General features: G+C 43.9%; 1 protein-coding gene across 1 annotated transcript; it reads left to right on the forward strand.

The window, feature by feature from the left end:
- On the forward strand, nucleotides 1-18,355 carry LOC110382595 (solute carrier family 22 member 6). Its single transcript, XM_049847524.2, has 8 exons — nucleotides 1-742; nucleotides 9,244-9,460; nucleotides 9,867-9,967; nucleotides 12,945-13,099; nucleotides 13,547-13,913; nucleotides 14,193-14,452; nucleotides 15,500-15,681; nucleotides 16,514-18,355. Exons 1-8 carry the CDS (start codon nucleotides 609-611, stop codon nucleotides 16,700-16,702), a joined length of 1,605 nt encoding a protein of 534 aa, XP_049703481.2. The 5' UTR covers nucleotides 1-608; the 3' UTR covers nucleotides 16,703-18,355.

An 18,355-nucleotide genomic window follows, 5' to 3' on the forward strand; every position in this document is an offset into this window, starting at 1 on the left:
CGCGACGACTGTTGTCCGAAGCTCGTCACTGCCGTGACCGCTCCACAATAAGCTTGTTAATATCTAACATCTCGGCGTTTGGCTCAGAGCCAAATAAAACTCATAAAAAATTGTCTGCCGTACGCGTATTGCCTTTAAATTCATGTTAAAGTAAATGTGGATTAACCCACTAATACATATTTATTTTCTGTTTACGTTCGGTTCGGGAAGCACGTGGCGCCGGCCTGACTTCCGCGAAGACTGATTTGCAATATCAACATAATTTGTTGGACGATAAGGTTCAATATTATTGGCAGTACATTATCGCGAAGGGGGTCAACTGTCAAGCTAGGCAGTTGTGCGTCTCCTTTCAGCTATCAGTCTAACTGAAACAGGTGATCCTGAAGGGCGCGGGCGCCGGCGGGTGTCGGGGGATGCCGGCGGGTGTCGGCGGAGGCAGCGTGGGCGCTCGCGTGGCTGCGCTCGCCGAGCCACTAGCACGCCGACCTTCTGGCTGGAGGGACGCCACACTCTTAGTTGGTCTATTCCGCGAGCAAATATTCAAAGTATTAGAAGCAGTAGCAGAGCAGTAGTGTGCAGTGTCGGTGTGGAGTGAGCAGCAGTGCGCGATGTCGGGCGAGGAGTGGTGCGCGGGCTGGGGCCGCTGGCAGGCGCGGCTGGCGCTGCTGCTGGCGCTGCCGGTGCTGCTGACGGGCGCGTACGGCACCAACTACGTGTTCCTGGCCGCGCCCACGCCGCACAGGTACATACACACTAGTAAGCTGGGACTTATTTCAGGTGTATAGTAAACAAACCGTCGCATGTCGCTCTGTGACAACCTATAACATTAAGCTCGGTTTTTTACATTATTTTATGTATGGTTTTGAATTTATTTATGTTTTTTTTTTATTATTATGTTTACCGTTAGTAGAAATTGTTACTTGTTATTAGTGGTATAATAATTTTTGTTTCTTATTTGAGTTTAGTTGGTACATTTTATTTTATTGACGGTTTGGGGTAGGTTTAGTTCTCCTACTTGTTATATTATTTAAGCAATTAGGTACCTGCATAGAAGTAAATGAAACAATGGGTACAATATCTAAACAATAGTATCTAAGCTTTACACTCGTAATATTACCATCAATCATGAGTATTGACCATTCAGAGCCGGTGAACATTTTATCAAATACGCATAGTTTTAAAAATTGTTAAGTGTTTTGATATACTTAACAGAAGGGTGCCTACATTAATCATTAATTAAAACTGCATGGTCATTTTTCTAAAATTGCGTCAAAAACTTTTCAAAACGCCCACGAACTTTCTACCAGGAATTAATGCAGAACAAGGTTCAAGCAGTTCCTTAGTAATTCTACAAAATTCTAATCTATACTTATAATAAATCTGTAGAGAGGTCAATTCTGTACATTGAATATATTTCCAAAATAACTATTAGGGGGTGATTAGTGATCGATACTGATGCCAAAAATGCAATCAGAAAAATTTTTGTCTGTCTGTCTGTCAGTCTGTATATTCGTTATGGAAACAAAAACTACTTGACGGATTTCAATGAAACTTGGTACAATGATTCTTCATACTCCTGGGCAGGTTATAGGATACTTTGCATCACGCTACGATTAATAGGAGCAGAGCAGTGAAGGTAAATGTTGGGAAAACGGGAGAAGTTACTCCATTTTTTAAGATTCCGTCGCGTGTGCAACCCTAATGGTTACAGCTACACAGAAACCATGTATGACGGAAATGTTCTTCATAAAATTATGTAAAAAATATCCCATGACAGTATATATCTATCTTTTATGGTTGACTCACAATAACACGTAAAACTCTCTCGGTAGCTCAGCAGTTCGGAGTTTTCTGATTATATTTGTCTACTATTACGTTTATAACACTCTCACTCACACGAATTAAAAATAGTTAATAGTATTACCTATTCATTAAAAAAAGATTCATATAAATCGGTGAAGAAACACCAAAGTTATACACGAAAAACGGATAAGCCATCGCGCGTGAATACTGAATCACGCTATAAGGATCATTTTGTGCATCTGTCGCCGCGCTCGACGCTCGCGGCGCGGTGGCTGCGCGAGTTTCATACAATATTTGGCTCTTGGTGCGATTGATGCGAATAGGCGTTCAGAGTGTTCAACCTTATTGCGCGACTTTTAGGTTTTAAATAATTTATTTTTAACTTTCTATATTGTTATTTTATAAAATAGGTTGGTACCTATTAGTTATTTTGGTAGTGTTTAAATATTCGTTCAAATTACAAATTATTAATAGTTTACATTTTATTTCTTAAAGTAGTATAGATTTAGATAATTGGAGGGGCTGGTGTTTATTATTTATTTCTCTCTTTGCACGAAGTCCGACTCTAACGCGGACGAAGTCGCTGGCAGAAGCTAGTTTAGAATAAATTCTCACGCATGCTTGGCTAATCCTTTGGATGCTACTAACACACGACTACAGTCATTAAAACTCTTTAAAATACACGTAAAGTCCTTAAAACCTAAATTTCGCATAGGTGCCCACTATTTTTGCAAAAGAGTGTATTTAAAGTAATTATATGCATAATTATACCCAAGTAATAAATAGCGAAAAAGTCAAAATATTCCTTCGCATCACTGCCATGGGCCCAGTAGACCGACCGCATTGCCACGTTGTATGGCAATGCTAATTCTTTACCAAAGAACAAGCCAGCCCTTGGAAGCGAACCGTCGATCAGTCTTTTGGAGGTTTCTTTAAATATTTTCCGTGGACTCGGTCCCCATGGTCCGAGCGTTTCGACTTCAAACGGCTCAACCAACAGTATAGTTCCCAACGAGGTTACTATATTTGCGCCGTTTTGAGGTCTCTGCAGAGCTGCCGCACCGGCACAGCATGCCGTGCTGGCTGGCTGCGATGGCGCCCAGGGTGCCAACACATCTGCATCCCACACCAAGGACCTATCCAACTTCTAAGGCAACGACGTCATACCTTCCGGTATAATAATAATGACAGCCAACTTAATAAGTGACCTTCATAACTAAGCTTTATTTGGTTAATTAATCAATGTATGTATTTATGGTGAACAGGGTGCCAATTGCCGTTAGGTACCTATGTAGGTATATAAAATGTATTGGTCGGCGTTAGTGGGCACAGCGAGTGTCACGTGACATGTCGTGGGGAGGCTGCGGCGGGTAGCGGTACACTAGTGCAGCTCCTGCTGTCTGCCCAGCAAACATGTTGTTTAACTTTACATTGTGACACCTTAGCTATTTGAAAAAAAAAGAAAAACTGAAATAAAGTTGTGGACACGATGAGCACAGCCAAAGCTGGTTAACAGTTTCTATGACACACATACCTTTCTACCTATTATATGAGTATACGTAAGATTTCATACGTCTACAGAGAGTGTCCGTAGAGCGTAGTGTCAGTAGTGTCGCGTGTCGCATGCAGGGCTATTATCTGCGAGTGCAGGCGGTGTCGCAACGTGCAGCCCACTCTGGCACTTCGCGCACAACACGATTAAAATAGACGCTACTGTTTCATCTTGATGACAATCTATGAAAATTATATAATACAGCTATTTCGGGTTTTCTAGGGAAATAGCTTAATCATCAATATACCCGCATAGATCCTATATTACTTTCAGAACCTCTGAAACAACATGTACCTAAGAAGTTGTCCTGCATTGTATTTTATTGGCCAACTTACTGAAAAAATGTGGAGCCAACTTTCAGTGAATTTTATTTCAGTATATGACCTACATAAGACAATACATAGTTCAGAAATGAATAGCATTATTGTCTAGTAGGAGATGAGAACTGGCGAGTTTGTTTATTCTTAGGCGTGATGATTTGACAGCATGCATAATGTACTAACAGTGAACAGTACAGCTACAGTGTAGCCCGACTATTAAGTTGATAATGAGCTGCTGAGCCATGTGCGGAGTGCGTGAGAGCAGCTCACACGTGTCAGCTCGCACATTTGTCGTCACAGCGATTATAACTGCGTTGAAGATGTAGTCAACTTGTGATGTTTGCCCCACGGCGGCGGTTATGTTCGAAAGGCGCCCAGACTGGTTTGTTTGCTTACTGCCCAATATGCCGTAAAGGGCTCGTTATCATAACGAGTCGATACCTAAATATAGATGCTATGTGTAGATTACTTTCCTATAATAGTTGTTTGTAGATAACTTTCGCGGAGTTTGACCTATTATTATATGGTGGACAATTTGCCGGTTATTTTTCGTAAACGTGAACAAATAGAAGGAGGCACTCCTCATAGTGTGTCCGTATCGTGTTTGATAAGGCACGAGCGATGACCGAATTATGAAACCACTAGCTTCACACGGTTCCACTGACTTCGGAGATAAAGAATGTCAAAATACCTATTTAATTTAACTGAGAAACACATAATGACGGAAATCTCTGGATTTGGTGGTACTTGAAACTACAATGAACGGCACTTTAGTACCATCTTCCCATCTGACTGACCGACTGCAAAAGAATGCTTTCGAAAACCTTGACAGTAAATGGACTATTAAACACAGAAATAATTTTAAATCTGATTAATAGTTGCGAGATTCTAATCAAAAAATTACAAATAGATATCTGTTATTCTGGGAAATTATAAAATACATACTGACTAAGGCGTGGGCTTTAGTGTGCCATGTTCCTTCTGGAGCCCTTCAAGTTCCAGTGGCGCGACAGCTCGCGCGAACAATTCTGCAGCCCCGGCAGGCTTCGGCCTAGTTTTATAATTTTATTTACTAATCTATGTATCGGAACAGTACTACCTTCCCCTTTATTTCAACTGCATTTGCTTTCATACTTAGCTATACTGACAGCTGGACTCTCTAGGGATTATTAATAAGCATATTAATTTGTTCTCTCCTCGTTATCGTTTGCGAATTCGAGTTCATTCACCTTTGGATTGGACCTTTAGACTTTGTCCTATTCTGAGTATTATTGACACTATCCAAACTCCAAACTAATATTATAAATGCCAAAGTAACTCTGTCTGTCTGTCTGTCTGTCTTTTCTTCACGCCTAAACTACTGAACCGATTTGTGTGAAATTTGGTACAGACATAGTTTGAAACTTTTTTATTACAAAAAAAAAAAAATATTCCGGACATATAGCGCCATCTATTGGTCAAATCAAAAATCTGCTGGTAGTCACTATTCCACGCGAACGAAGTTGCGGGCAAAAGCTAGTCAACCATAAATCACAAATATATGGAGTGTCAGAGTCAGGAACAATCGGTATGGACCCGCCAGAGTAGTAGTTCAGTCATTAGCATGAGAGTGTTAACAAATAGCTACTGATTTGTGTCGCCTTCAAACATTCAGTAACAACAACAGCATCAGCGCAGGAACAACTGCACAGAGACATGTTGCAGACGCACGGGAGAGCTCGGCAGCTCGGGGGCCTCCATTCATATGCTACTCGAGTGATATAAATGAGCGGCCGTGTCACGTGCTGCTTCCGACTCGATTATGATAATGAGTTGCTTAATATTGATGGCGCGTCAAACGAGCGATAAAAACACGGAATATTTGGGCGATCAATGCTAGAAATCGAAACACGCTGTTTATGTACCTACATTAATAAATTGATAAACCTGTTTAATGTTCCTGATGTATGTATTGTATACGGAATATAAATATTATTGATCCAAACCCATCCTAAGACCTAGCATATGAAAAAGTGATCATTTGCATTCAAGAAATGAATGAGAATTAATTTGCATACTTAATTAGATGTTTTCCGTAGAGAAGCTGAATATTGTAGTAACAACAGGGCATGGGTTAAAAGGTAAGGCGATTAGGTAGTGAATGAGCGGTTATCTATCAGCTTTCATGACAGACTAGTATATTGTGTAGGTAGACAAAGCTCGTTTGATATCAGCGGCACGTTGCAGCGCAGAGCTGGTTACAAAGCCCGCTGTTCGCACATCACACATATTGTACGCAGCGCGCCACACGTGCTGGTCAGCGCTGCCGCCGCAACTCACTAGCGACCGCGGGGACACACCGCGAATGTGCTCTTCTTATTCAGAAAAAAACCTTTATAAAAATATCAGGGGCCCGATTCTCCTAATTTTACTTAAGCAACATACGATTCACGTTCGACTGCGATCCAATCCCGACTCGATTACAATTGAAACGTATGTGGCATTCCGCTATTTTTTCTTTGAAATAAACGTTTTTATCCTTTTCTGTCATTCAATAATGAATCATTTTGTCTGCAAATGATTAACTATTGCAATATGATTGTAGAGCAAACTACCGTATAGACCAAAATCACCAAAATAGCAGACCAATCGCACACCAATCAAATGTCAATCGAATACGATTGGTCTTTTATTAGTAGCAGAATGCACGATATGGTTAAAACTGCTATTGCGATCATATTGCGATTCGATTTCTATTCGATTTTGACATTATTAACTTAGGAGAATCGGGCCCCTGAGTTTTTTCTTGCGTAGATAGGCACTGTAATTTACCAATTCATTCACGAACGTTGACTAAGATACACAAAAAGATTTTCATAATTGAACTGAAATTGCTGGCAATTAACCTTTTTGCCGATTCTCTTGTTAACATGCGTTTTGATTGCCTATTACGTGATACAATAATAGATGACTAAATTAACCGTCGATTACTTTTTGTTCTTTTATACCGAGCGTTGGTAAAAACCTGGCCGTGAACTGCGCAAATCTAATTTCTCATTGCAATGGGAATGTAAGTAAGTAAACAGTTATTAGTTTTTTCTCGTGTTGTGGAATTTTCTCAGTCGTCCCATTCCCTTGGCCGTGACTATTGTTTACGTACAATGGCCAAACACTATCGGGTAAAAAGCGTAATGTCTGTGTGCATGCATGCGCGGTGCGGTGCTCGCCGGCGCTCGTGGTGGCGGCGAGAGCGAGTCGCTCGCGCTCACGAGTTACGGACTCGTTCTATTTGGGTTCGCAGCCGAATGTCTGGTGTGTTTTGAGCACGATAACAGTTCACGGTACACATTTATACGGAAGCAGCATTCAGTTGAGTCCGGTGAGTATTGAGTGTACAAATAGATTAGTGAGCCAAGTGTAACTGACCGGCTAATGACGAGCCGAACACCGCGTGGATCTACTGAAACGTAAACACTCATTATCATGTAATTGAGGACAAAAAGTCTCATTAATGCAGATGGACAACATTAATTATGACCGATTCGCGGCTCAATCGGAACTTTATGAAGGACAAACACTATCACTTAGTAAATAAGTAGGCACTAGGTAAGCAATCTAAATATGTTAACGAATTTGCAAATAGAAAACCGGTAATGATAGTCATGGTTTTTAGGATTTAATGTACGTACATAGGTTTTAACATGGTTAGTAGTAATGGACGTCATGTTTCAGGAGGTTTAGTTATTGGACTTCATGTAATGTTCCAATTTAAAGTCAGTGATGTTATCCCCCAGGCACCTCCACTCACTTACTCATAAAAGTAATATCAAAGTTACCTACTAACTAAACTACTGTGTGAAATAGAAAAGGAGTTTATTTTAGTGGTTATCCTAACATGGCTGGTGATTTGATAACTCGTTAAGTACAAGTATAAACACAGTGCGAGTGACTGAAGGTATAGCATTAGGGAAGAGGCCACGTGACCACGAATCAGGTTTATTCCGCATGACATTCCTGGCGCCGACCTTGACTTATGTGACAGATAAGCAAGCCCATCATTTACACACAAACACATATCATGACGTCACCATAATGTAGTCAGTGTTTAGTGCGAGTGAGATACACTATGCGGTGTCTGCTCCTCAGGAATAACATGTATACTGATATGGCACATTCCAAATGAACTCGTTCAATTAAAAAATTGTGTGACAGATCAAGATGGTTAGACCAACCACGACACTAAACCGCGGATATACAATTCTGTGGAACAGCATGGAATCCGATCCTGTGCGATTGCTGACAAGCTTAAACAAGATTATGTTATACTAGCTTCTGCCTGCGGTGTCACCGTGGGAACCTCTACACGAACCCGAATTAAAATTAAAAGTAAGGATTAAAAGAATTTTTAAAATCGGACCAGTCGTTCCTGAGATTAGCGCGTTCAAACAAACAAACAAACAAACTCTTTAGCTTTATAATATTACTATACTTAATTCTAATAAAACCACTGTCAGAAGCTAGTTGAGTATATCGTTACATTAGGGGATCTAACATTTCCGATGGTAACTTTATTTATTTATTGGTATTAAATGGAACCGCAAGACCCTAACTGAGTAGAACCACCTTATTGGGAAAAAGCTAGGTGGATGATGATATTTTGTAAACAAGAAACAAGTTGGGCAGGTTTTTAAAATGTATGTGTGCCTACCTTTAGACGCCACAACCTTGCGTAAAGCATGTTCTACACCGCAGCAGAGAGGCGATGCGATACTAAACTCTACACGGACTCGGGCATTAGGATACGAGTACAAGACGAGAAGTTTATAAAATTATGATTTAGAAGCATTATTCTTCAATACTGTGGTTTCTTCTATAGTATTCAAAAATAATGATGCTGTCTTCAAATACATTTTCGCAATACGGTGGGTACTGGGCATAAACCTTATGAATATTTTATGCTAATATTATACCGAAGAGTTGACCCCAGCTCATTGAATATTACCCTGTGGTTTATTAGATAGATATGCAAGGCAGTTAGATAAGTAAGCGATACATATGCTAAGCTGCTGGGAGCAGCCGGCGCAGGCAGGATGTCGCAGTAAAGTGCACTGGTGCGACCGGCCGCGGGCTGCTTGGAAAGTGTCTGCCTTACATAAGCCGGGCGCCAGCCACTGCCGGGCTGCCGGCACACTCAGTGCACCAGCAGTTACACTAAGCTTTTAATCACATTGTTTTCGAGTTATCCTGTGTGCCATGGAGAATAAAATGACTAGCGGAGTTGTCATAACGCAAAATCTCACCAAAATGCGGGGTCCGGGGGACGTGGAGCGTCACTGGCTCGTATATTATATGCCTTCTTTGGAACCCGCCCATTTTTTGTAAAATGAACAGAGGTGTCAAATAACCCGAGCGTTTCAGGTCACTCATAAACAATCGTTTTGGTCACACTCACCGTCCATATTTTATCTAGAAGAAGTCATTATAGCATCTCCGTTCATCATTCCTTTATCCTTGGTTATGACTCTGGTGAGCTGCAAGCAAGAGCGGCGGTGTCGTGAGGCAGCAGTAACGAGGTGTGTTGTTGTGCAGATGCCACGTGCCGGAGTGCGAGGGCAACTCATCGATGGGCGTGGCGAGCGCGGCGCAGTGGTCGGGCGCGTGGGAGCGCTGGGCGCTGCCGGCGGGCGCGCGCTGCACGCGCTGGGCGGCGCGCGAGCACGCCTGCCAGCCGCACCACTTCGACAACACCAGCGCCGTCGCCTGCGACGCCTACGTCTACCAGCACGGCAGCAGCATCGTCGCTGAGGTACCACGCTCTACTATGTCGATGCTAGACAGCTCTTTCTACAGCTCATCACTGTTAATTCCCTTGATCTGATGCATTTATCAATATGTCTTTTGCTCTGCGTCTTAGAGCTGATATATATAAATTAATAACCGTTAATGTATGTTCGGTCTCAGCATCAGCAAGCGTGTCGTGTGCTTGTTTTAGTCGTGCCGGGTTCACACGAGTTCGTAGGACTAGTAAAAAAATGTACTTATTTTTGCAATTTTGCGCACATTTGTGTCGCTAGAGAAACAGGTTGTGCGAGTGTCGCGTCACGTGAGGCTGACTCAGTGCGGACCTCGTGACCACATGTGCTACACTACATTCGTTGACCCCGCACTGACCACCACACGGCGGCTCTCTCACACGTGTGTTATGTTCACAGTTCGACCTGGCCTGCCAGGAGTGGAAGCGCTCGCTGGTTGGCACAGTGCACAACATCGGCATGCTCATATCGCTGCCCATCATGGGCTTCGTCTCTGACAGGTAATATTCAATACAAGACTTATGATTACTGCAGATTTACGTGGTGACCTCCTTTTGAGAGTAGTGCTAGAAGCACTACCTTCATTAACGCGGACAAACAAGAATCAAGTTTCCCTTTAGTTATAGAATACTTATGACCAAAGGCAGCCTAGTTTCTATGAGTAACAGTTGTTCGGAGCGACTCATGCTACGGGATGAAGCGGTTGGTATAGGTCGGCGCATGTTGCATGATCAGAGGCTACAGTAAGATGAGCCGGCGCGTCCACTGTGCGGGCACAGCTCGGGGGTACGTAACACTGGTTCAAGCGACAACATTCGCTCACCACTCTATTTTCGTATTACGGTTGTATTTTTAACTGCTAGGTAACACCCGGGCTATCGATCGAATATCAATCGTGTGGTGATATGATTAAAGTTGTCAATGTAAGGGCACGCGACGCGACGTTACTTCGTTATGTAAGCCACGTGTAAAGGTTTGCGATGGCAGTTTGATTATTATTGCCTTGTTGTTGAGTTCACGTCTTATTTTAAAATGTAGATATTGCTTTTGACCTTGGGTAAGGTTTGGTTGTTGGTTAGGTTTGCTTTGAAAAGTAGTCGTCGAAATATTCACAATTTGTATTCGCATTCATCTCAGATCAGCTCGTGACCGGTCGGTGCAATTCGGCCGAAGCATCGGGTGAAGGAAAGGGGGTATTTTTAAGGGTATAGCTTGACGTTCGAAAGAGCTTTTTTGGGCCTATTTGAAAAATATTGCGTTAGGACGACAAAGGACGAGTATATAAGGGATTATTTTTCCGACCCAAATATCGACCAATAGAATTGCACCATTCGACGTCACGTGGTACAACCTACATGGTATTATACTGATAATTTTTTGAATATTTTCTCTGGTAGTTGCTATATATAAAAAACAAAACATGATCCAGTCAAATTAACCACACGTCAAACTGACAGGTTGTGGCCGACATTTGGGACGGAAAAATAATCCCCCGAATACCACGCGAGCTTCAAAATTATCGGGTATTTCCCGATAGGTTCGTTGCAAACAAATGAAGGAGTCAAGTTTTTCAGGAAAAATCACGAGCGCGAAGCGCGAGTGATTTTTTAACCTGAAGCTCTTGTGGTATTATAAGTGAGTAAATAGGAGTACATAACATAGTGAATTATAGTCTGTTTTTAATCTCGTAGACTAAACCCTGACTAAACTGACATTACGAGTGTTGTCAGTTTATTGCAAATTCTTAAATAGTGATGTGGTACGACCGAAACTTGGCGTTAATAAAATCAAGTATCGTTTTTTTACAATAAGTCATCCTGAAATAATGGGCTTATCCTTGATGATTACGCATGGCTTTGCGTGGTCAGATATCCCTGGTAGTTTGTAGTACGTCGTACAGCCGTGTGTACGTACGGGAATTGTAAATATATAACTTTGAATGAATATTAAATTCGTCTATTATAGATAAACAATTACGATTCAACAAACCGGTATCGTAAGTACAACACTGAATAAAAGAGCTAGCAACATTATGTGTAAGATTGACATTTTGCAAGTGTCAATTTAGTCTACGAGATAAAAAAACAGACTATACGTACTCGTATGTGAGGGTACATAACGCTGTCCCCAACGAATAATATCGTAACCAAAAACTTAATGGTCTAAGATCCGACCTTACATCGACCTTCGCCGACTTGATAATAGAATAAAATGTACTTTATGACAAATTTCATATATAAGAAAAATAGGTTGTCTAAAAAAATCCTGGACAGACTATTTTTTAAAAATAATGTTTAACTAAATTTTGTGACGTTAAGATAATAATATTTTTTTTTATTCTCACTTAAAATTAAGCTTATAGAATGTGCAGCCATTGGGTTGCCTATTATTAATTTGTCATAAAGTATATTTTATTCTATTATCAAGTCGGTGAAGGTCGATCTAAGGTCGGATCTTCCACTATAAAATTTTACAGGAAAAATAAAAAACTGTTTTTTGCTTATAACTTCTTAACAGATTTACATAGCAACATCGTTGGTATATCAAAAAGTGGCTTTTTTTCTTAAATATTTTTTGTCATATAAATAAATATTGGATTTATTCTCATTAAGTTATAGCTAAAAATTTATATTACCAGAAATGGAACAAAATTTTGAACCATAATGCACAATACGATTTAATTTATGTAAATTGTTGACAATGACCTACACAGCAATAGTCCATTGCGATTGTCTTGACTGTAAAGTAGCGATGTTCATTATAATGGTAACTTATTATTGCCATAGTATTCAATGCTCAAAACAATCTATTGTGGTAACAGTAAACGCGAATAATATGGTAACATACTTTACCGAAATCAGTTTTATTTTTTCTTCTTGAATAAGTTTGTAATAACGGTTTACTGAAATATTTAGAGTAGAATACTATGGGTAAATTCATTACAAAATGTCTAACTCAAAAAGTAATGGCACGAATCACGTGAAAAAAATTCACAGGGTGTAATCGCACCTCTAGAACAATAATTCCCCATTAAAGCACTTCTATCGTAACAATCGATTACGATATTATTCGGTGGGGACAGCGAATTAAGGTCTTTATACTAATATATGGAGGTACATAAGAGAGTGCATGTGACTACAGAAGCGAGTACATAGGGGATATGGAATAATAAAGGAAATAAGGGACTATTTAGGAATAGGTTGATTATTATTGGGGAAGTTTATGTATAAGGGGAGTACATTTTATATTATCTCTTTCATTTGGCCATCTTTCACGAATAGGCGGTTAACCAACTTATTGTGAAGTAAGTATGTGACGACAAAAGCAAAGTAGGGTTGTGGGCCGTGGGCATGTCCAAAATGCCCAATACTGTACCTACATGCGCCACTGGAATGGAATATTACCTAGTTGACTGTTAGTTACTATAATTATTGAGTGAACCGTTGTTGAGTATTGAGATTGTCGTTGTGGTTGTAGATGGGGGCGGCGCTCGGCGCTGGTGGTGAGCGGCTGCGGCGCGGGGCTGCTGGGGCTGGCCAAGTCCTTCGCCGGCTCCTACCACGCCTACCTGCTGGCCGAGCTGCTGGAGACGGTGTTCGGCGCCAGCGTCTACCCCTGCGCCTTCGTGCTCAGTCAGTATTACGCGAATGCATTGTTTTTGAATTCAATATACTAACTACCTCATGTACTCCCCTTATATACAGCCTTATGTACTCCTATAATGTTCTTGCTTATGTATTACCTTATGTTCTTCCTTATATACTCCCCTTATATACTCCTATAATGTTCTTCATCATGTACTCGCCTTATGTACTCCCTTTTTGAACTCCCTTATGATCTTCCTTATGTACTCCTCTATTCCTTGTATCTCCTGTGTTCTTCTTTATGTATTTATTGTCTCAATGCATTTTATTATACAGAGAAGGAATGAGCGTTGTACATGGCGGACTAGCGATTTTAGACTTTTAATATCTGGGTTTAAAAGAATACACATACCTACTTGAGGGGCAAACGACGACGATATTCAATATATGCATAAGTGGACTTCGTAGTACAGTTGGTAAGGTTGTATGGCACAGTGATCGAGTGGCTGGGCGTGCAGCAGCGCATCCTGGCGAGCCTGGTGCTGGGCGTGCCGCTGGCGCTGGGAGCCGCCGCACTGGCGCTGCTGGACTACGCGGCGGGCTACTGGCGCACGTGGGCGCGCCTCGCCTACCCGCCCTCGCTGCTGCTGCTGCTCTACCCCTGGCTGCTGCCCGAGAGCGTGCGCTGGCTGGTCTCCCGCGGCCGTCTGCGCGAGGCAGCTCACGCCGTGCGCCGGGCGGCCAGGGCCAACGGCGTCCGGCTCGGCGATGCCGCGCTCGACAAGATGTTGCTGGACAAGGAACAGATCGGCGCCAGTGCCGAGTCCAACATCGATGAGGGACTGTTCGCCGCTATTGTCAAGTAAGTTCACATTGTGAAGTTCTAAATAAGACTGTTTTCAGAGCCAACAGGCTAAGCCATCGCGTATGCTTCAGACAAATCGTGAAAATAAGAAGAAATAGCCGCAAATAAATACTTTTTCACTAAATTATTACGAAACCCGTGTGCTGTACTACACTCGTCACCAAGTAGGTATAAGCCATGTCTAATAACTGTGCCCCTAGTAGTGCCTAGACTTGGCTGACTTGAGGAGCATGAGTGACGAACGTTGTAGTAAGCGTTGTGGTGTGGTGCGCACAGATACGGCGTGCTGCGGCGGCGGCTGTGCGTGTGCTTCGCGTGGTGGATGTCGGCGGTGTTCGTGTTCTACGGGCTGGCGGTGCAGGCGCGCGCGCTGGCGGGCCCGCCGCACGCCGTGTACGCGCTGGTGGCGGCCGCCGAGCTGCCCGCGCTGCTGCTCAACACGCTGCTGCTGGACCGCGTGGGGCGCCGCCCGCTGCTCACCGCCGCGCTGCTGCTCACCGCCGCCGCGCTCATCGCGCTCAGCTCTCTGCCGCAAGGTGAGCTGCCCAACATACTGCCATCGTCCTCCTTTCCTTATCCCGTAATATTGCGTTCATATATGAGTAGTACTTGTTCATGATTTACAAAACAACTATCAGATGCGCAATTGATATCACGTTGAGATTGTTTTACAACAATTTAAATTAAATGCAAGCATTCAGTAAACAAAATGACAGTAATAAAGTTGATCGTTTAGTCAGGAATGTAAACGGATTGATTTAGGTGAGTCATTAACAGGCTGTTAGCGTGTAAACATCACGTAATAGCTGTTTACGAGCAATTACATTATACAACTCGATGTAAGTACAGTCGCACGACACGTGCGAGTTCATCGAGTGCGTTGCTGTAGATTTGTCGCAATTATCAAATGTACACCTTGAGTCCAGCTCTTCCGATAGCACTTGACATTCGCGGTGACCTGATAAGATAAGCTAACACTATCCCCGCTCGATATCGCAGCCTCGCGAGTGTCGCGGATGATACGCTGACTTATGACCCTGGCGATAGCTGCGATACCGCTTGCCACCTTTCTTGAGCTGATAATCTTTGACTGGGTTCGTAGTTTGGCGATACGGACCCGTCAAAACAATCGTAGCTTTGTAATTTATATGAATGAGAACGTGTTACATGTCGAAGTTGTTATTCAGATAAAGATGAAATTTCAGATGACCGTCATCGTACATTACCTTTGATAGAAAGGAGCTATAGATTACAGGTACCTAACAAGAAACATGTAACACATAAGTACATATTACATGAATGTAAACAATGACAAGATGCATTTGGACGCAGAATGAATCAATTTCGTGAATATGAAGTCGATGTTACACGTGAACACATCTTGCTCTTGTGATATATTTAGGCGTTCTTATTGTACTAGCAAATCTGAAATTCAATTCACGCGTATTTTGGCTATTTAATTATAACAGACTTAACAGAACCGATAAAATGGTTTTTAACATTGATACCGATATAGGTGGTGACAAAAATGTTCATGGTATTTGGGCCGTGTCATGTAACGTGATATATTGTGTGTGTTGCAGCGAGCGGCATGCTGGGCACGGCGCTGTTCCTGTGCGGCAAGATGGGCGCCACGATGACGCTGAACGCGCTGTACGTGTACACGGCGGAGCTGTTCCCCACGCGCGCGCGCCAGCGCCTGCTCGCCGCGTGCTCCACGCTCGGCCGCGTCGGCGCCATCCTCGCGCCGCTCACGCCGCTGCTGGTGAGTACACTGACGCGCTGCACGTGTACACGGCGGAGCTGTTCCCCACGCGCGCGCGCCAGCGCCTGCTCGCCGCGTGCTCCACGCTCGGCCGCGTCGGCGCCATCCTCGCGCCGCTCACGCGCTGCTGTTGGCGCGCTCCACGCGCGCGGCGCTTCGCGCCGCGCCACGCTGCTCGCGTGCTCGCGCCGCTCGCGCTGCACGCTGCACACGGCGGACTGTTCCCCACGCGCGCGCCAGCCTGCTCGCCGCGTGCTCCACGCTCGGCCGCGTCGGCGCCATCCTCGCGCCGCTCACGCCGCTGCTGGTGAGTACACACTGACGCGCTGCACGTGTACACGGCGGAGCTGTTCCCCACGCGCGCGCGCCAGCGCCTGCTCGCCGCGTGCTCCACGCTCGGCCGCGTCGGCGCCATCCTCGCGCCGCTCACGCCGCTGCTGGTGAGTACACACTGACGCGCTGCACGTGTACACGGCGGAGCTGTTCCCCACGCGCGCGCGCCAGCGCCTGCTCGCCGCGTGCTCCACGCTCGGCCGCGTCGGCGCCATCCTCGCGCCGCTCACGCCGCTGCTGGTGAGTACACACTGACGCGCTGCACGTGTACACGGCGGAGCTGTTCCCCACGCGCGCGCGCCAGCGCCTGCTCGCCGCGTGCTCCACGCTCGGCCGCGTCGGCGCCATCCTCGCGCCGCTCACGCCGCTGCTGGTGAGTGCTCTGCCGCTTCTGAGCTTCATCTCACTCCCCATCCGATTATCAAAGAGAGAAAAGCAACTGCACCACTGTATTTCTGAAGCTACATAAGCGGTCCTAACTGGTCCCCACGCATTCCAGGCGGAGTACAAGTGGTGGCTGCCCACGCTGCTGTTCGGCGCGCTGCCGCTGGTGAGCGCGGCGCTGACGCGGCTGGTGCCCGACACGCTGCACCGCCGCCTGCCCGACACCTTCGCCGACCTGGACGACTCCTCGCTGGACGAGCCCGCGCCGGACCAGCCCGCACAGGCCCTGCCTGACGCCGTCTGACGGACGCGTGCTACAATACTTGCAGGGTTTCGCGTTCAACACTGCCTGGTGTTATGTCAGACGCAATGCTCAAGTTTGTTACATATAGGTGATTACAATAATTTATAAATTATTATTGGAATCTTGTAAAATAGGTTAGCCAACAAAAATACGGGTCTGCGTCGTACAACGATAGCGGGCCAGTTATTTTATTTCTACGAGTACAACTAAGATAAGAAGATGCTCATGTACCATGTACCCCAGTTAACTATAAGTAAAGGGAAGTACAGTCTGGGACCACACGCTATGTTGTCATAATGCCTGAAATATGATTTCAGTGCTGATAGCCGCTCTCTGTAAACAATTGTAGGGCGAACAGCCTCGTTGTAGAGGTAATATATTATCATATCATGTATTATAATTTCATTGTTAGGGTAATCTTACAAGGTTTGTTGTTTTTATTATATTTAAGAAAATCTAAAATTCATAGGTAAGCTTTCAAACATCCCAGTTACGTAATGTTTTATTAATCATTAATTTACTTTAGTTTTAAGGAAACTATATAAAACCGCAAGTATCCGCGGACTGGAGAGCCCGTGGCCCGTGTGTCTTTTGTAGATCTGTAACAGTCTGGTATGTAGTTTAGCAGAAACGACTGACGACTTAGTGCTTACCCTTGTCAGAACTTTGTCAGATCACCTGACCACATCATCATGATCAGCCTTTGTACTGTCCCACTGCAGGGCTGCGGCCTCTGCCCATATAGAGTAGAAGTGAGTGTTAATCGCCATGTACGCGAGAGGCGGATTGGCGATACCTTTGAAGCCAGGTTTAATCAAGATATTTTCCTTCACCTTCCTCAGTGATTGGTGTCCAAGCTATACTTATAAAGTACAATATAAAACTTCGAAATGTTACGCCGCGTTATCATGGCCCGTTCGGTCCTGCTAAATTACTTACGTTCAGGCGAGCAGACGTTTTACGATACGTACCTTCTGCGTGATACCCAGCAGCATCAATCTCACTAGAACCGACCTGAGACTCCAATAAATAACATTTTATATGGATAGAATGCATGTGATGCAGCATGAATAGTGTACGAATATGGAGGTCTGCTTAATATTTAACAACATACACACAACAGAATAAAATCCCTGATAAGGCTAATAGGAAGACTAGAGTACCTACATACATATGTCCAATAGAGGAAAGGGTCGCTCTTTGCGGTGACGTGTGTATGGTACTACAACAAGGTTTATATATACGATACCATGCATTCCGTGAAGATTATGCTCCAGTGGGTAGCACCATATGAGTTACCAGGCCATATAACGATGTTCACACAATGATCGACCGCAACCCGTCCTGTGCTCAGGGCGTCATGTCTCTCTGATGAATGATCTCAAGGAGCTGTTGTATGACACGGCTTCGAATGCAGTACAAATATCTCTGTTGGCAATTAACGCTAAGGTTGAACCGAAGGTAAAGCTCGCACTAAGCTGATAACTTGATACTTGTTACGATAATGTAATGCTACATACACTTGAGTCCACGACAATGTTCTGTAGTATAGTATTAGTAGATAGTATCAGTAATGCCAGCACAATGCGGATGCTCGCTCATCTTATGATAGTATTAAAGTTAAGACATTAAACGACATTCTAATTAACCGTA

This window comes from Helicoverpa armigera, chromosome 7, assembly GCF_030705265.1.
Source record: "Helicoverpa armigera isolate CAAS_96S chromosome 7, ASM3070526v1, whole genome shotgun sequence".
Lineage (NCBI taxonomy): Eukaryota > Metazoa > Arthropoda > Insecta > Lepidoptera > Noctuidae > Helicoverpa > Helicoverpa armigera.